This window comes from Polypterus senegalus, chromosome 12, assembly GCF_016835505.1.
Source record: "Polypterus senegalus isolate Bchr_013 chromosome 12, ASM1683550v1, whole genome shotgun sequence".
Lineage (NCBI taxonomy): Eukaryota > Metazoa > Chordata > Cladistia > Polypteriformes > Polypteridae > Polypterus > Polypterus senegalus.
The window spans coordinates 40,274,019-40,294,543 of record NC_053165.1 but is presented as its reverse complement, the minus strand read 5'-3'; the positions used below and the strand labels follow the sequence as shown (position 1 = coordinate 40,294,543).

At 37.5% G+C, this 20,525-nt stretch overlaps 1 protein-coding gene across 1 annotated transcript in view; it reads left to right on the top strand.

The window, feature by feature from the left end:
- The window catches only part of LOC120540473 (nuclear pore membrane glycoprotein 210-like), a 319,549-nt gene that overhangs the window by 225,786 nt on the left and 73,238 nt on the right, over window positions 1-20,525 (top strand). Inside the window, exons 24-27 of the mRNA XM_039771311.1 lie at window positions 12,178-12,240; window positions 12,776-12,955; window positions 17,927-18,007; window positions 18,226-18,357. Of these exons, the coding sequence (XP_039627245.1) occupies window positions 12,178-12,240; window positions 12,776-12,955; window positions 17,927-18,007; window positions 18,226-18,357 (456 nt within the window). The remainder of the gene's footprint in view (window positions 1-12,177; window positions 12,241-12,775; window positions 12,956-17,926; window positions 18,008-18,225; window positions 18,358-20,525) is intronic.

Here is a 20,525-nt window from a genome sequence, read left to right as displayed (position 1 = left end):
ATATAGAGAAAGCTAAAATGGGCTTGTGGGGACTGTGCATACTAAAAAAGTAAGACTTTTTATTGAAAAATACATGAAAAATATAAACATGAAATGATAAATGACCTTTATGTCACATAAAAATAAGCAATAAAATAAAATAGTATATATAAAAAATTGCAAACCAAACAAAACATTAAACTTATTTGTTTGCCACATTACTTGTGTAAAAATGCTCATTGAACTTTCCTCGTGTTTTATTATTAATGTCTTCATATTCTGTAAAGAGCTATGTAGAGCCTTCCATGTGAAAAAATAGGCAAATCTAAAAAAGTCCCAATTTGCTGAATGCTTGTCCTTGAGCTTTGTTAGTGGTTGGGTGAAATGGGGAATTGCCTTCTTTTACAATCACTTTGATGGTAACACATAAGCATGGGTCACTTTGTAATGGGTGTCACTTCCCACATTAAAGGAACACACTCTCCTAAGAAAATAAACCTGCTCTGACATTTCTTTTGAGTCCATCCAACCTGATTGATGTAGCTACTTGTAGGATTGCTCCCCCTGTACATCCATGCCCTGAATACTGAGCAGACATGGAGGTTCTTTCATTAGTGAAAGTCAGTAAGCTGTTCCTTTGGTCTCGTCCCCTTTTTCAATACATCCCATAAGTGCACAATCATCTGAGAATTTCTGTAAGTGATGCAGCTTGGAATTATATATTATATATTTTATAATCTGAGTTGTACAGAGTGAAGAGAAAAGGAGACAGGACTGTTCCTTGTGGTGCTCCAGTGTTACACGGTCCTTGGGTTTTACATACTGCGGTCTGCCCGACAGATAGTCCATTATTCAGGACAACATAGGCTCACCCACCTGCATATCTCTGAGGTTAAATGGCTGGATGGTAGTGAAGACCCTGCAGCAATAAAAAATATATTTAATCCTCACGTTTGTCCAATTGTGGAGCAGATAGGATGCAAATAACTGTATCCTCCACTTCAATCTTTGTCCAATAGGCAAACTGCTGTGGCTTCAGGTGGTCTACAAGAGAACTCGTATAGTCATTCTAAATGAAGGATTACTATACAATACTATACTATACTATACTGTACTATACTATACTGTACTATATACTGCTCGTTTATTTCCTATTATGGTGTTCTTTGTCACATCATTGGCCTCTGTGATTTGCTTAACGCTTAACAGATGTCACTGGTCTTCTTTTTCTTCCCACCATGTCATTTTGTTTGCTTATCACTTTGCTATAATAAACCCATGAGCGCAGGTATACTTGCGAAATTTGAGATTTTCTGTATTTCCAGAATACATCAAGACTGATATCAAGGATCTAACACTAGTAGTGGCAGAATAATTACATGGCAGATAGACAGACAATGTAATTTAATCAATTAAGGTTTTCTGGGTAAATACACAACCTGGAGGAAGTTTAGGGATTTTAAAAATAAATTCAAGTGAACTGAGAAGAAAAAACAAAAGGGACCTCAAGGTTCACTTAAGATAAAAAGCAATATATTATGTAGTATTATGTAGTGAACACAAAACAATTATGGAATTATGGAACATTTCCTAAAACAAATAGAAGAATCTCATGCTGTAGTACATGAGCAAAAAGTGATTGAAATTACACCAGTGATCATCCTTCCTTAAGTCTCATGTCAGGCACTAGGCATTAAAATAAAATCTTACTTCTTTTGGCCTTTTCACCACACTTCCATTGTTACCAAGGCAGGAAAGCTTGCTGTTGCACTGATGCAGCACTGATAGAGCTGCTTATAGAAGAGCAAAGCAGATAATCTCTTCAAAGTGGATCAAGAGATGTAACATGAGCCTCAGATATAATAAAAGATGATACTGGGGAATTGGAAAATCAGAAAAACGGGCAAAATGTTGAACACATCTGTTTGTCAAAATAGATGGCTGAAAGTTCATAGCCAGTGAATCAGAAACCCAAAGCAAAATGCTAAGCAAACTTGTAGTGGCTATTGTTTTGTCATCTTTACCGGACAGTAACATCAACATCTTTTTTATTCTCGATCCTTAATATTGAATTCTGAGATACATGTGGTGTCAGCTTTTGAAGAATCACACCAATGATGTCTGAAGGTACAGCCTTCAGAAAGCACACCCCTTCTAGCCACACAAAGGGACCACAAAATGGCAACAACCACAATAAAATCAAAATGTTGTGGTAAAAAAGAAAATCTTGATGATAAAAAAAATCAAAATATTGAAATAATAAACATACAGTAAGGATTTCTGGCATTTAAAATTATTCCAAAATAACTAGAAAACTAATTTGTATTTAGTGTAGAAAAATAAATATAATCATAACAGAGATTTGAGATTTATATAGCAACACCTATCAGACCTGTAGATGAACTCAACATTGTGTAAAGTTAAAAGGTGTGGAGTTTCGTAGAGGGAAATACTGAAAATTAGAAAATTCAAAGCTAGCAGCCAGTTATCCACTCACAATGATGCATCACTCTTAATAAAGTCTTATTTTTGGACATTGCCTGCTACTTTGATTTAACTGACCATATGTTCCTTGTACTTCACTCAATATTTATGTTCCATACATAAAAATAAAGGGCAGCTATTTTCTCTTTCAGAATATTTACATCTAAATAATGCTGTGGAAAATTTTCAGTTTTTCAAATTGCAGACTGTTTATGTTACGTTTTTAATTATTTTCTGCAGATGAACTCAATTTACAGAACTGTAGGCATTGCAAGCATCCTTTCTCATACATTTTTCTTGTATAGTACTAATTAAGTACATGACATGATTGAAGTGTTTAAAATTATGAAGGGAATCAGTACAGTGGATCGAGACTTGTATTTTAAAATGAGCTCATCAAGAACACGGGGACACAGTTGGAAACTTGTTAAGGGTAAATTTCGCACAAACATTAGGAAGTTTTTCTTTACACAAAGAACGACAGACACTTGGAATAAGCTACCAAGTAGTGTGGTAGATAGTAAGACGTTAGGGACTTTCAAAACTCAACTTGATGTTTTCTTGGAGGAAACAAGTGGATAGGACTGGCGAGCTTTGTTGGGCTGAATGGCCTGTTCTCATCTAGAGTGTCTAGAGGTAAACTACAACCTTAGTCCAGCTGTGTTAATTGGTTTACAACTTAATGGTGAAGGGAAGAAAAAGGCAAGCTTATGCATAATGGTGACAGAACCTGTTTCAATTAGTTTATAACCTAGGAACAGATTTTGTAGTCAACCTACATCTGGATTTGAAAGGGACACGTTCTCCCAGAAACCAAAGACTGCATTTAGGTTGCAGATCTGGCACTATCTTAAAAATGTTATTACACGTGTACAGGATAGTGGAAATCTTAGCATTATCCATGGCTAAACCAGTCTGTGAAATTTCATACCCCAATAACAAAGTATTTTCCTGTGGAGTATTTTTGCAAAGTCGGTAAAGGAATTACTTAACATGCGTCGGTAAGTCTTGCAAAAAAATCTCAATAAATATTTCCTCAATAAATCTCTACAAATATCATAAACAAAGGACTGGAAGACAACTGGGGAGTTAGTAAATTGATATAGCATTACCCTGTATTTGTAATGCCCAGACGTGGTATTATGTCTAGGCATTACAAATTAGTTTTCCGTTTGTGCCCTTACTGATTTTAAATAAGTTTACGTATAAGCACACTGTAAATCTAATTTTGTAAAAAATTGTAGAGCCAGTAAAGTGATTCAAAATTGAGGATATTAGTGGTAAGGGGTCATTTCGGACTGTAAGATGGTGAAATAAAACCATTCTATAGGTTATCTGTAATATATTGTTCCATAGCATCCTGTTCCAGCAGTGACAAGGCGTAAACTTTCCCTTTAGGCAATGGAGTCCCTGGCATTAAGTCATTGTCGAACCCACTATATCCTAACACAGGGGTCTGCTGGAGCCAATCCCAGCCAACACAGGAACAAATCCAGGCAGGGCACCAGCCCACCACAGGACACACACACACCAATAAGATCACCAATACACCTAACCTCATGTCTTTGGACTGTGGGAGGAAACCGGAGCACTTGGAGGAAACCCACACAGACACGGGGAGAACATGCAAACTCCACGCAGGGAGGACCCGGGAAGTGAACCCGGGAAGTGAACCCGGGTCTCCTAACTGCAAGGCAGCAGCACTACCACTGCGCCACCCACTGCAGTCATAGTAACATAGGGCTTATTAAAAACATATTCAGAAGGCAGGACTGATGTAGTGTTACAAAGGACTGGCTTAGATACAGTCTTCAGGCAATTCTGAACATAGTATGCGCTCCAGTGATGATGTCTATGATATCTTTAGACTTCCAGTTAAGAACAGGATTGTGCCGTCATGAAAGATTCCTATCTTGATGGAGAGCAGGGGTGTAACATAATCTAAGGGCCTTACTCCAGAGCCAATGGGCAGACCATCCACTGAAAGGACTCACGGTTTATACTGAAGATGTGTAGGAGTGATATGTAAATGCTTAATCGTGGAGGACCTACTAAAATTCCCCGTTGCACCTGAATCAATCAGAGCATCTGTGACTATATTATTAAACAAACACCGAACATTTGTACAGGGTTTCACTACAAGTTCCCCCTCTGCCAACCTCAACATAGAGTGGGTATATTAGATTTCTGGCTGTTTGATGCCATGTGTCCTACTTCTCTACAGTAAAAGAGTTTTTCCTTTACTCTGCACTGCCGTTCACTAATACTAATGGCTGTTTTGCCCAATTTTATATGCTCCGGGGCAGTCTTAGATTCACTAGGTGTAAGGATATGTCCCCTTTCCCATCTTTTTTCTACCTTTCTCTCTTTTAGATGTGTACCCACTTTTTCAGCTACCTCTGTCACCTTGTCAAATGTGTTACCAAGATTGTAGCTGGCTAACTCGTCCTTTATGTCATGGCTTAATCCTCGTTTAAACACCAGAATTAGTGCACTGTCATCCCAACACACCTCCATTGCTAACATCCTAAACTCCACCATATATTCTTTTATTGGCTTTGAACCCTGATGACAAGCTAGTAATCTGTTCATTGCTACTTCCAAATGAACTGGTATATCGAACATTTCCCAAAATTTCTGCATAAATAAACCCAAAGAAAAACAGCCCTGATTGTTACTGTCATACATAACAGAAACCCATTGAAGAGATTTCTTGTCTGAACAATACACATGTCCGAACATCCGTATATGTTTTAGTTGGTCTTCAAAAACCATGTGACATTGATTTAAGAAAAACAGGTCGATGGTGGCTGCAACATGAAGCAGGAGTCAGATTTGCCAAGGCATTAATAACAGCGAGCATTATTTGATTCACCACCCCCAATGGTAATTCCCCTACTTGTTTCTTTAGAGTTTTCATTTCCCCCTGCACATCCCTCAAGTCTCTAAAGGTATGCAGCGTCTTGGGGTCACTCATTATGATCCAATCAATTGTACAGACTCAGCAGGAAACCAGGAGAGCTGAATTTGTGAGTAAATCGGGAGAAGCGGCAAAAGGCCAAAACAAAAGAAAATAAAAATAAGCCATAGTGACCGTAACCCAGACAAGAGGCAAAATCAAAGTCAAATAACAGGCAATAAGTTGTAACCAGGCAATACAAGTAAAGAGAGCACACAATGTCAAAATAAAAGTAAGTAATTTTATCCACAGATCTGATAAGTTGCATAGCGAAAGGCTGACTTTTTATGTTAGCTGTTGATCAAGTTAAGGTCACAACCACGAAGACCCCATCCCTAGAGATGAGTTGGGTTGCCTCTGATCCTGAGCCGAGTGGTGCAAATGTTGAGGCGTGGGGAGCAAAGCAATTGGGAGCCTAGTGGGCTGCTTGGGGAGGGGTCATCCATTATTTGCTCCAGTGTCATTTTATTGTTTTGAAGTAGTAAAAAACAAATTGTTTTATTCTTCTATTTCTTCAAATAAGTAAGCACAGCCTCACCACAGTTCACTCAACATAGCTGTTCTGTGTTTGTAAGTTAAGGCCAGACATTGTTCGTTCCTTCAGAATATTTACATCTGTTTGAGTGAACTGCACCATTTGTAAACATTTTAACACAATAAACTACAATGCCTCTACCGAAAAATGCAGTTTGTAGAAAAAAAATATAATCAGATGATTTTTAATTTCCTTTATTATGGAATAACCTGAAGAACAGTAGATATGAAAAATATGTCTGTGGAGAAAGGAAAGTGAGCATCAGACTTGACAAAAAAGAACATACATACAGGTACATTTTAAACAGTATAAAAAACCCCACTTTGTACAACAAAGGTGTTCACCAGGGTTTCTGTTGAAAAGTAAAACCGTTCCACTATTGTGGCCCATTAACTTATTTGTTTGAATTCTAGTAACCTTAATCCCCTTAAGCAGATATTTCACACTGTATATCTAGTTTGACAACTTTTCTCAGGGTGTTCGCAGGCATAGACACTGGATGGTATGTAAATATTCCAGTAAGGAGGAAATCATTTTTCATTACAGCCATATCTAAAAGTAAGGCGTCTCTGCTTTGTAAGGGTTTGTAGTTTTATTTAAAGTTATTTTTGACATCCACAAAGTAAGGCCACCTTTCTTTTGAATTCTGTATATCTTGCCCCACCAGACAGGCTTAGAAGGTTGGAAATCTTTATTGGTTGTGATCAGTTTGCTCCAGATTAGCTTGTTATGTCTCTTTGAAAGCAGATATGCTTTTGATTTCAGTTGTCATCTTGGAGAAAAACCTGCCTGTCACTTTTATTACAAAACATTCTCTCAGATTGACGAAAAGCAGAGGACGGCATGTAATTATCTGTATATATAAAAGTCAAATGTGTGTATATATGTTCCAGCATCACTTCCAAATGGCTGGAGCGGTTTTCATGAAACTTGGTACACATGTTCCTCATTGGTCAACTAAAAATACTGTAGGGTGGGATCAGCCGTAACCCACCCTCTTCTGGGTAGGTTGAGGGTGAACTGGATGTGGCTGCCAGCATTCTTTTTGTTTGAGCGCCACAGTCCCCCTGTTGCTTTTGAAATTAAATAGAGTTGGCTGGTTATGAGCGGCAACTGGATGATAACATACATACAAGACCGCAAGACTAGCACATTAGTGAGTCTTCATTGTTTGTTAATTTATTTTTATTTTTAAAGTTGTGGGTTTTTGTTAATTTTATTTCTCTCAAACAATAAAAAAAAAAACACTTTATTTTCCTCCCGGGCAACGTTGGGTATTTCAGCTAGCAGGCAATAAAATTGACCTATCAGGCAATCACAGTGTGTTACAGTTGTAATCCTGTAAGACACTAGACACTCTTTTTCAATCAGACCTAGAAATTAAAAACTATATGACCTCCCTAGCTTGCTCTCGCCACTGGCCAATGATTTTTACTGATGCTCAGATGAGTGTGTCACTTACCACATCCAACCAGCTTACATTACAATAACATGTGGAGGTTCTTTGGAGAGCTGATAAACGGGGAATTTCACGAATCTGGCTGGGTAAAAACTGCTCGTCATTTTCCAATGAAAACAGGTGCTCAGATATGGGACAAACTAATGCTTGTCTGCAAACTGTCAAAATGAAAGTGCTCTATCTAGCAGCTTCTGTGGCATAAGTAGATACGTGTCAAAAGCTAAACTTAACTGGATAAACATCTGACCTGTGAAACAAAGATGACCAACCCCAAATTCCCATCCCCAGCCACTTGAAGACGACTTTGTAACACCCTTTGTGGCAAATTGTGACGATAATTGCTAAAAAGACGTTTTAAGAGAATTTTAAGACATTTTAAGAGAAAAGGTTAGAGCTTCAGGTTCACCAGGAAATAAATGATTGTATTCACTTTTAAATTGCTGCCATTTTTAAATTGATGAGGCAGAGTTAGTTTAAGGTTAAAACGTTTGCTATTTTAGTGGTATTAACATTTTGAAAAGAGCTGTGAAAACAAAAAACATAAAAGCAACACAAAACGGGATTTACAAACTTGTATTATGAATGGAACAATAAAAATCCTTAGGAGAAAAAAAACAAAAACATTTGTACCTTGTTGTAAGAGAACATTGCCATCTGAATCAACTTGCAAGGAGAGAAGACCACCCCTTTGACCTCTGTTTAGATAATACGAGGTCAGTGGTTACTGCATTATTGTGTTCTTCATCGAAAATATAATATGAGGGAAAAGGGATTCTTTGTGAATTAATAAGGGTACCTAATGAAATATGCCTGTACTCAGTATAATATGATAGCTTTAGCAGTTATAACAGCCACTGGACATTTTCAATAATTATTTGACCAATCACTCAAACTTCTATGAAGGAATCATGTTCCGCCTGTCCTCCAAAATGGTGACATTTTTGGGTTTTTGAGCCAGAACTGCTTATTTCAATGCTTATGCACAATGTCTTTGTGGTTTAGCTCTAGACTTAATGCCATTCCAGACTCTCTTATTCTTCAACAATTATTCTTGTTGAATTTTTATGTTTCATATTATAATTTTACTGTGTGACCCTAGTCGTGTTGTTACTTCATCTCATTGATGAAAATGTTAATACATGGCAGTTCTTATGGTCTCCTTAATGAAGGAAAATTGTCTAAGTCCAAATGAAGAAAAGCAAAATGGTAGAAATCTAACGGCACCCCCTACCAGGTACCCTGTTCTCCCCATATAATTGAGACAATGATCACAGGCAGGAGGAAGCGTCAATCAATCTTTTTTATTTTCTAAGTCTTGCAAGAGGAAACCCTTACAGGAGCACAAGCACCTAATTAGCAAAAAGTGCTACAAGGGAGGAACTGGCACTGTGCCTTTTATATACTTCATTAATCAGATCCTAATTCCTAGGAATTCATTATGTAATCATAATTCCTTTAATATCATTGGTTACATTCAGTTACAAACAGGAAATGGTAGAACATTGATACCTAAATGGTCACAACTGACCTGGTCAGATAGATAGATAGATAGATAGATAGATAGATAGATAGATGGATGGATGGATGGATGGATGGATGGATGGATGGATGGATGGATGGATGGATGGATGGATGGATGGATGGATATATATATATAGAGAGAGAGAGAGATTTGATTTGATCCGATCCAAGGGAAATTTAAGTGCCAGTAGCCAAGAATTACACCAAGTTAAATACAAAAATTTAAGCGCATAAATAAAAAACATACATATTATACAAATGATGCAATCAAAAGCTGGTGCATGCAATAATGCCAGTGCAATGGGAATTGTGCAAATAATATAATAATAATAATAATTCTAAACTAGAAAAGTGACAGGTGGCACATAATATTAAAGTGACAGACACTAAAGTGACATTAATATTAAAGTAAAATAAAATAAAAAAGTGACGTGGCTTGAGCTGACAGGGTAACATGTTTAAAGTGACACGTTCTGAAAAGGCTATACTGTACCATAGTGACCAAGAAGTGAGATATCAGACACAGTGCGTAGCTCATACAGCTAATACAACTTATGAGCAGAGAAGTAAAGAAGTAGCATCAGGCATAGAATTCAACCCTCCTCTGTTGGGAAGAGTTAAAGAGTCCAATTGCTCTATAGGGACCAAAGACTTTTAGTATCTGTCTGCATTGCAGTTCTGTGATAGAGGCCTACCACTAAACAAACTCTTCTGCTTAATTATGGTGATGTACAGTGGCTGATGTTCATTATCCATAATAGATAGCAGCTTCTATAATGTTCTCCTCTTTGTAACTGTCACCAGAGAGTCCATTTCTATACCAACCACAGATTCTGCTCAACTGATCAGCTTGTCGATACATTCAGTATCCCTCTTCTTCAAGCTACCCTCCTAACCCAGCACACCACAGCATAAAAGAGAGCACTGGCAACCACTGACTGGCAGAACATCTGCAGGAGTTTCTTGTATATGTTAATGGAGCCCAACCACCTCAGAAGATAGAACTGGCTTTGCCCCTTTCTAAACAGAGCCTTTGTGTTCTCTGACCTGTCCAGCTTGTCATTCAACTGCACTCTTGTCATCTAACTGCTTTATTAGATAATAAATCACTTAATTGCCTTTCTCTTAATAGCTCAAAACTTTTATCTTGGCAAAATACCAAAATAGCACCTGTATCCAGCAGGGAGTGTTAGCTCCCTGTGAATGAGTTCTTTTGTAATTGTGGTGTGTTACATAACCTGAAACCATTTAGATATGATATAAAAAGGCAATACCCCTCCCTTAGTGATACGGCAGTAAGAAATCACATAGGAGAAATAACTTAGCTTTGTTTAATGACAGCTTACTCTGCATAACAGACCAAGGAAGCCAATGGCAAAATCCAGTTCGGGAGTGGGGCCCCGATGTGTAGAGTCTGCCATTTTCGCCATTGCAGGGGAAGGATTTTCATAATTCGGATGACATTATCTCCAATCGGTCCATCGGCTTCAAAGGTGTGCCAGGCAATGTTCCAAGGCTTTATACTCTTTCTTCACGTGGAGGCCCACACTAAGGTGAATCATGCAATTCCAAACAAGGCAAAAGTGGATATAGTTTCATGCTGACTTTGACAGACAAAAAATAGTATACAACAATCCTCAGTCTGATTGCACGTTTCCAGTTGTCTCTGTCTTGTCTTATATTAGCAGTTCTATATGGTGAACCCCTGCGCTAAATCTGGCTGTGTGTCAGCTATGCATGTGAGTAGAAAAAGGCAGATTTATAAGATATATTTGCACAGAGTACAGTGACATATTAAATGTATGCTTATTACAGCGCCTTAGCCTTTAAGCATAATCTCAGAAGATTAAGAGACAGAGCACAAACCCACCAGGTAGTGTAACTGGTTTCCTTTTTATCCAAGCACCTACATCACATGGTAGGTGCACACTGAAGCAGGGTTCAAAGTCAACTTCCATAGCATTTCCCAACCATATTTATCCATTGTTATATACTGTAGCTCCTACCGCTGAATCATTGTAAGATTCTCTTTATGTTTAAAAGGACCCATATCAGCCAGAACATTCTCTTTTGGACACATTTGTTCTAGAACTGGTAAGGCTAGCCAGGTGATTTTTGGCAAACCTTAGTTGAACATTTAATCGCTTAATAGTGATTTGTCTTCCAGCAGATTCCAGTTTTGGCAAATACCATCCTGAGGTTGGAATTGTGAATGTTGGCCTTAGGGGAGAGCAAGAGAGATCTTATGTTTTTCTTAACATTGTTGTACTGTTATTTGTGACTTTGTAATATTAACAACTGTTTATATTAATTTATTTTGTTTGTGATGTGAAGTGCTCTAGAACCTAAGTGCTGACAGATTTACTTAGTTAATATCTAATATCTAAGGACAAGGAATCTTCATTGTGAACTTAAACATTGAAACTTCCTTTAACTAGCTTGTTTACACGGGGAGAGTCATTTCTTCATATCTAAAGTGTGTTGCACCTTTAATTAACACGCACAGCAAAAGAAATAAAATCTTTTACTTTCCTTTTACTTTCTTGGCTTTTTACAGAGGCTCAGTAAATAAATAAATATTATTACATTATGACAAACATCAAACCCCTCTGAAATACACACCAGAATGACTAAAAAGACAGAAAACATCTGACTTGGCTAAAGATAAGAAGAGTGGTGACAGTCCCAGTGCATTGCCATTGGTATAAAGGAGCCCCAGAAGCATTTCCTTACACAATTCTGCTGACTAATGAAACATACAATACAAATACAATACCCAAAATATGGAGGACCACAAACACAGAGAAAATATGCAATATTTAACAAAATAGCACAGATGCAAATATGTTTTAATGGTAGTGCATAGTTTTGCTGTGCAATGTCCCCTGGTTACTTAAGATGAGAGAAAAGAAATATACACATTCAAAATAGAACTTAACCCTTCGTCATGTCCATTCTGCACAATCAATGCAGTTAATGTCCTTTTAAAGAATGACCTATTTAATGTCCCTTCCTATCTACTTTCTGTTATAAATGTGTTTTAAACTGGTTTAATTAATTTATTTATTTTTGTGACATGGCTTTTTAACCAGGGTTACCTAACAGGCAGCAATTGATGTCCATTGATGATGCTGTTTGGACATTTCCCTTAAATTTATAGATAGCAATTGTACTTGTTTGTCTTTGTAAACTTTGGAGATGTTAACATTTAACATGGTATTCTTTTTTAATTACTTTCAGGTCTTTCCACCTTTCAGGCTGATTCCCAGAAAGATGACAATAATCATTGGAGCAATGATGCAGGTTTGTACATGTACAGAGTTTTGCTTATATGTCATTAAATAATATATAGCTTAAAATGATTGAAACTCAACTATGTAATTTAATACTCTCTAATGATATTTTTGCTTTAGACTATTTGTTTTTACTTCTGTTTCTCAATTATGAGTAATAGGTGTAAGTGAAAAAGTTTAAGATTGTGCTTCAGTTACCGTTGTGTCATGTGTGTGCAAGTAGTTTTTGTCAATGAGCAGGACTTTTTTAAGAAGGACATAGAAATGTACTTATTGTATTGTGCATAGTGTTTGGTTTTATCACGTGCTTGTTTTAGTTTATCTGTCCAACTTAACGTATGGATCAGTTACATGCAACCTCTACAAATGCACAGTCAGTACACTGTGAGTAAAATTAGGACCTGGACCAAGTATACTGGGTGGCATTTGGCCTTTTGGACTCAGTTTTCAGCTTGCCCTGCTTTTCATTAGCCAGATAATCAAGCGATAATGAATCTGTTTCTTACATGTATGCCTTGAAAAAGGAATTAATTATTATCTTCCAGATAACATCTGAAGGGGGACTTCAGCCTCAACCCAGCATTGTTTTCTCTACTGCTGATGAGTCCATTGCCTCAGTAGATGAGATGGGGCATGTCATAGGCATTGGTGTTGGAAATGTGACAGTCACTGGTGTGGCCCAAGCTGTGGATGTGGAAACTGGCAAGCTGGTTATAACATCAATGGTAATCAACACTTAAAATAATTAAAACTCACTTCTTAACTTGACATTTGGTAAGTTTTCTGGTTTTTGGAAAGAAGCTAGAAATTGATTTTTTCAAAAGAGTGAAAATAAGCTAATGTCTTTAACGGTTAACAGTATTTACACCTAAATCTAGAACCATTCTGAAATTGTAAGGACACTTTTGATAATCAGTATTTAGCCTTGCATTTAAGTTACAGGGAACTAAAAGCCACACATCCAAAGCCTTAGATTTTTGGCATATTTAAAAAACAGAACATGTTTTAGTCTTTACTTAAAGGGACTATCCAGTGTCTGATGTTAGTTTTTGCCCTTTTGAAAATGAATGGATTTTGTTCTGGTATACAATAAGAAATTACTGTTTCATTCAGTAAAGGTGTTTTCACCTTCTAAATTAACATTATGCATAGACAGCAGACTTCTGCATGCTTTTCTGCATAATATACACAACTTTTATTCTATGTGTTTCTAAAAATCACAAAATACATTTCATTTAAATTTTATGCAGTGGTTGCATATGGATTTTGTTCTTTTCTGTCTCCTCCTCAGAGGATCATGTCTGTGATGAAATAGCAACATGCCTGGTATTGGTCATTCTGAATAGGTACTTAGACAACAAGATGGACTTTAGTCTTACAGACTACCATCAGAATAACAAAATGATTTGTGAAAGCATCAAGGCAGCACTGTATTCCTTGTGACAGGGGTGTCTAAGTCACACTTATAGATATCTAACCGAAATACAGTTAAAATATCCAACTACGCCATCCAGTTTTATTAAGCGTTTGGGAACTCTTAAAATTTAAAGATAATAGTACACAGGTTTCTTTAACTTGGGCGATGAGTAAATACACAGTGAAAGACACTGCAGCAATTTTAAGAAAAACAACAGTAACTTGTGTTACATCAGTCAATATAAATTCCACCAAGAAGATACATAAGAATCTAAAATTATCAGAAGCAAAAACCTTTTAAAAAGAAAAGCACGAAGTCCACCCTCTAAAGTCTCTTTAAACATAGCAGTAGAGGATACAATCTTTGGTAGTGTGAAGTCCAAGTTGCTCGCTGTGTTACCACAACAATTGATCTTCCAACTGTCCCACTGAAACACTGTTTGCTGAATGCTTGTTTCCCTATAGAAGTCTTGCTAACTTGTCAAATCTCTGTCAGCATCTCGCCCTTGTGGAGTGAGAGTTCATTTTCACTTCTGGGTTCCTCGCGTTGCTACAACAACCTTGGCATGCCTCACTTCTTGTCTGCTGGCTTCAGTCAGTCTTCTCGTGAGTCTTCCCTCTCTTGCTGGACCCACAACCTGTGTCTCACTAGTGAAACTTGTCTCTTTCTCCCTGGAGGTAGGTGTCAACATCCGTGTGCCTCGACTCTTGTCAGTCATGTACCCCCATCTATCTGCAAATCCCTGTGCTCCGTATGAGTGACTTTACATTGCTTCAGAATTCTTGGTGGACGACTTTCTCTACACCACCCACTGCCCAGAAGTATATTAACTCCTTTAGTCTCTGCCTAGATCAACATGATGATCAATTAAACAATTGTTTCAGTTTCCTTTGCTTATCAATAGTGTAAACACATTTTCATTGGTTATGAAAAGAGTATTGTTGTCAGCTGTCAAGAATTACTCATACCACTGTATGCTGATTAGAAACCAATATCCCCAAAACATGTTCATTTTCAAACTAGGTAAATACAAACATTTTCCAAGGAAGCAGGCAGTCGTGTCATCACAATATTGTACATTAATGAGATACAAAGCAGTTTAAGCTTCAAAGCTTTTTCATTTAACACCCCGGTCTCAACAAAGGCTGCCTATTGTCCCTTCTTCTATTGGCTTTTTACACTTATTATTTACATTTTTGCTTTGCTCCCTCCCCCACCAAAACCTATCATCTCTGGGGGAGGAGCGAAAGCTTTAAATTCATCAAAAATTTCAATCTCGAGTTTTGGAAATATTTTAAGATTTTAGGGTCCCCTTATACCGAAAACATTGATATCTTGATGATGGGTGTGCATCAGTGTCTGCGTCTGCGTGCCTGTGTGTCACAGTTTCTTGAGGGCAGTCTAGACCAGTGTTTCCCAAACTCGGTCCTGGGGGCACACTGTGGCTGCAGGTTTTTGTTCCAACCAACTTCTGTTTTTAATTGAACTCCTGGGCTAATTAAGTGAACTGATATTTCCCAAGTTCTGTGTTTTGGGAACAATATTGAAATTAGAAAACTTTCTATATTGTTTGCTAAAAAAATATATTAAAATGTACCAAGCAGTTATATAGGAATACAGTAAACCCTCGTTTATCACGGTTAATCCATTCCAGACTCTACCGTGATAAATGAATTTCCCCAAAGTAGGGTTCTTTATTTATAAATCTAATATTTTCACAGTTAGAGCATAGAAAACCTGTTTATGACCTTCTAAATTAGTTTTTTAACATTATTAGAGCCCTCTAGACATGAAATAACACCCTTTAGTCAAAAGTTTAAACTGTGCTCCATGACAAGACAGAGATGGCAGTTCTTTCTCACAATTAAAATAATGCAAACATATCTTCCTCTTCAAAGGAGCGCCATCAGGAGCAGAGAATATCAGAGAGAGAGAGAAAAGTAAACAATCAAAAATCAATAGGGCTGTTGGGCTTTTAAGTGGAAGCACCGCAATAAAGCGGCTGCAAGGAAGGGATCAATGTGAAGGTATTCTTTCAGCATTTTTTAGTGGAGCGTCAGTATCTTCTAAGCAAACAGCCTCTGTGCAAAGAGCCCCTCTGCTCACATCCCCTCCGTCAGGAGCAGAGAATGTCAGAGTGAGAGAGACAGAGAAAAGCAAACAATCAAAAATCAAGAGCTTTTAAGTGTACAAAGCACCGCGCAGGAAGCATATCATATATCATTGAGGAGTTTTATTTAATACGTAATACAAGCTCTGATTGGGTAGCTTCTCAGCAATCCGCCAATAGCGTCCCTTGTATGAAATCAGCTGGGCAAACAAACTGAGGAAGCATGTACCATAAATTAAAAGACCCATTGTCCGCAGAAGTCCACGAACCAGCGAAAAATCCATGATATATATTTAGATATGCTTACATTTAAAATCCGCGATGGAGTGAAGCCGCGAAAGTCGAAGCGCGATATAGCGGGGGATCACTGTAATGTATTTCTTTTCTTTTTAACAGTATTTTCATCTTGATTTTCATGCTAGTTTTCAGGGTGTTCTAATTGTTTAATTAATCCATTATTTACTAATTAGTGTGTCTGACGCTAAAGTCTTTGCAGCCTTTGATTATGCAGTGTTGTTTGCCTGAGTGTCTGCTCTGCTCGTTTTTAATTGTCATTGATAAGATACAATGAAGGGGGGAAAACTGCACTGAGAAAGGGCAAAATATAATGAACTCAACAAAAAAGAGTTAAGCATTTAAATCTATAGAAAAGTAGAAATATTTCTAAATGTGTTAAAAATGTAAAGTTCTTGCTGCTGTGCTTTTTTCTGAATGTCGAATAAAAGAAAAACAAAATACCAGCTAATTAAATGAGATCAGTGTTATCAGGTGGTGTCACTGATTAAGAATCTGGTTGGAACAAAAACCTGCGGGCACAGGACCGAGTTTGGAAACACTGCTCAAGAGCTAAAATGGAAGGAAAAACATCAAACCTAAAACTTAAGCCTGTTGTGAGATGACAATGTGCTGATTAGTTTTTGAGTCAAATCATGCAAGAGAAAGAGGGATTCTAGAGGAATCCTCCGATACCATAATTCTGGAATAAATTATGAATTCTTTTTAATCATAATGACCTATCTTATGACTAGAAAGATCATCATCAGAACGGTAAATAATTACTGAAATGTTATAGAATAGTTTGGGTAATTTGGTGTCTAGAGCACAAAGCCTATTGATGCTCACGTCTGAATTTTTTTTTTTTGCCCAAGAGAAAAATAAAATCACCTATTGTACAAAAAATGTTCCCCTCTGACATTCTTCAACATCTGTTTTTAATCCATGTACAAAAATCCCTGAAACAATTAATTCACAAAAGAGCCTTTCTTATGACTATAGTTTCAACCAGAAAAATCAGTGATCACCAAACACTTTTCATATTATTTAAATAAGGTACTGTTTGATAAACATGATCATGATACTTGGCCAAAAGAAAAGTTGTGGTTGAAGTGATCAAGATTAAACATGCTTGTTCACTCCTCACTATCATCATGTGATCTTCATCTCCTCCTTACGAACAAGGCTCTTTGTGAGTATAAAAGTCTTGATGGAGCTTTGGATAACTTAAATTGCTTGTAACATTAAAAAGAATGGATTTTATGTAATTGAGCCAACTATCTAGAGGAATGTTTATATATTTTAAAGCTTTTAGAGGGGTCTATGATGACTGAGAGTAGACACAACATCCTGAGTGCTGAGGAGGACCACAAAATATATTAAACTTTTCAATTGTATTTAATTTTAGATCTAATGCATCGGTTATGAAAAAAGTATTAATAATCTGCTTGTATGTTTCCCTAACTTTCACACTTGTCATATTCACCCATACTGTATATAATTCTGCAATAATAAATATAATAAAATTACAAAATATTTAAATCCTTGAAAAATTGTTTAGATTGAACTGTATTTGAAGACAAAGAAGCAAAGGTTAAAAAACACAGAAGTGCTGACTGTTCATAAACCACAGAAAGCAAGAACATCAAAGATTTAATATCTAATGTCCAAAAGGCAGGTAAGCCTCAGGTAAATCCATTGTAATCTCAGTTCTTTAGAGCGACAACGTAGCCAGAGGCACACAGCATATGGAAGAGCAGGAACTAAAACATGACAACAGGTCTGTCTAAGGGGTTTGGCATAACAATAACAGAAGAAAAGCACTTGCTTCTGATGTGTAAGTAACGTTACAGTATATGTTGTTAAGTGTTTTTTTTTTTTGGACATTATGAACAGGACAATGTAGATGTTGAGGTAGTGCAGCTGAAGGCAGTCAGAATCCGAGCACCGATAACAAGAATGAAGACTGACACAAAGGTAAAGCAGGCTTTAAATGTCCAGTGTCATCTGCATGCACCTCTCCATGGAGTTGTAACACTTGCCCACACTAGGAGTCAACTTACTCTGGCTTATTGAATTGTTTTCTATCAGAATATCTAACAGTCAGTACTTGTTCACTTGCTCTATGGATTTTTATTCAAAAAAGTATTTTTCCTAAATATTTGTTGCTTAACATGAAGATTTTTCTTTTGAAGATGCCAGTATATGTGATGGGAATAAAAAGCAGCCAGACGCCTTTCTCATTTGGCAATGCCCTGCCAGGCCTCACTTTTCAATGGATAGTCTCCAAGAGGGATGTCCTCGATGTGCAGACACGACATTCTGAGGTACACGGGAGTGGCTTTAGCAAGTAGAACACAGAAGGGGAGATTAAGGCTAGCTGAGGCCTCACTTTTTCATTTGCATTTTCTTTCTGATATCAGCCCTTTCAACTTTCTGTGTTGACTATCTTGTAGTTCATGTAAACACGTTTTGATTTATAATGATCAACCTCAGTTTTATTGAAAAGATGTTTTGAAAGAACTGTGCCTCTGTGAAAGCTGTGTCGTGACTTCTGTTGTTTGTGCCAGGCGTGTGCCCATGTGGAAACAGACAGCACACTTGCCAGCTGGTACTGCCGCTCATAAAGCACATACTCAACACCTTATGTACTCCTGGATACCTGCCAGCTGTATTCTTTTACTATTATTCTCAGTATAGATTTTAGGCTCCTGACCTCCATGAGAGGAGTTCTTATTTTACTTTGAAAACATTTCAGTGAATCTTTGATACTTGCATCCATCTATAACTTCCTTTATATGCATGCAGTGTGACAGCTGCTGCTGTAGAGGATGTTCATACTAGCAGGAAACCTTTGGAAAAGACCATTAAATGCAGTGTCTCATATTATTTTGATTGAAATGTGTATAATTGCACAAGGAGCCATTGTCTTGGCTCAGCAGGTGGCTTAACAAAATACATTCAAAGGAGAGGAGAGCTTCTAGATTCATTTCCAATCTGCTAATTTTGATGCAGTTAGCTTCTCACTTTCAATTTGGACATAAGACTATAAAGTTCACCCTTTTTGCCTTAGCAGTTAATTACAAAAGTTTAAATTACCTCTGCACAAGAGATTCTGTTGCTTTTTTATCTCTAATTGTAAGTAGTTAGGTTTAGTAGTGCTGTGGAGAATTAATACAGACCCATGGACTGTTTTCACCCTGTTTGGTTTTATTGCATTTTTTTATTTTTCACAGGAATTTTGAACATTTGGAAAAACATTTTGTCTCCTGTAATTGTTAATAAGGAAAACTTATTATTTTGCACTGGGCATATTTCAATATATCAAAAATATATTTTTTTATTCACATCTTAAAGTAACAGTGAAATTCTTCCACAATCAATTGCATACACAAACATACCTCAAAGCAGACAACAGCGGGAGAAAACTAATAAATACCAGATAGAAGAACCTGACTTGTGCACCAGTCTTAACTTCTTAAAACAAATGAACATTAAATCACAAAAAGATAACATATCCTTAGCAGCAGCAGGAGAAAGAGTCACTAATTCTAAGAATAATCTGGCTCACTACCTTCACTGTGCACAATAGTTTTTTCATTTTGGCTTAAGATGGCTTGATGTTAAAAAATAAAGGGCCAAAAAGGTCAGTCAGTCAGTCAGCCATTGTCCAACCCGCTATATTCTAACACAGGGTCACGGGGGTCTGCTGGAGCCAATCCCAGCCAACACAGGGCACAAGGCAGGAACAAATCCTAGACAGGGTGCCAGCCCACCGTAGGACCCGGGAAGTGAACCCAGGTTTCCTTACTGCGAGGCAGCAGTGCCACCACTGCGCCTCTGTGCCGCCCGGCCAAAAAGGTCTACTAGCTTAATGAATCCCACTAGGACACCAGTTCAATTTTGCAATTATCAGCAAGGTCATGTTATCATTTGAAAAGCTATGAGGCACCATTGGGCACCAAAACTCGAACACACCAACACAGTCCCAGGTTCAAATAAAGAGTGTCTTTTCCCCTTCTTTCTACTTCTCTGCCCTTCTCTAGTTGGTGTTGCCTTTCTTCCTCTTAGCTCAGACTCGATTGGAGAAGGCAGTGCAGTCCCTTTTATTAAGGACCCAGGAGTACTTCTGGTGCTAGGGCTCTGGTGTGTTGGAAGTACTTCTGGGTCATAAGGAAGTCCTGAATAACAGGGAGTGTCTCTCCCTGCAGGGCCTTTTAGCGGCACCCAAAGACTCCACTTGGGCTTCACTTCTGGACTACAATTCTCAGCATTCTTTGCTGGTTTCCAACTGTGCACCAACATGTAAGGCCGCTGCTATCTATCGTCCTGGGGAAACAAATATCCCTGTCCTTCTCTTTCATTTTGCTCAGGTGTTTTATCTTGGTAAAGTAATATATATATATTGCTGTACTTTCCCCTATTGTATTATTAATATGTAGCTTTAGAATGCCTAATCTCACAGACTTACCACTGTTTATAAGGTACTAGCAAA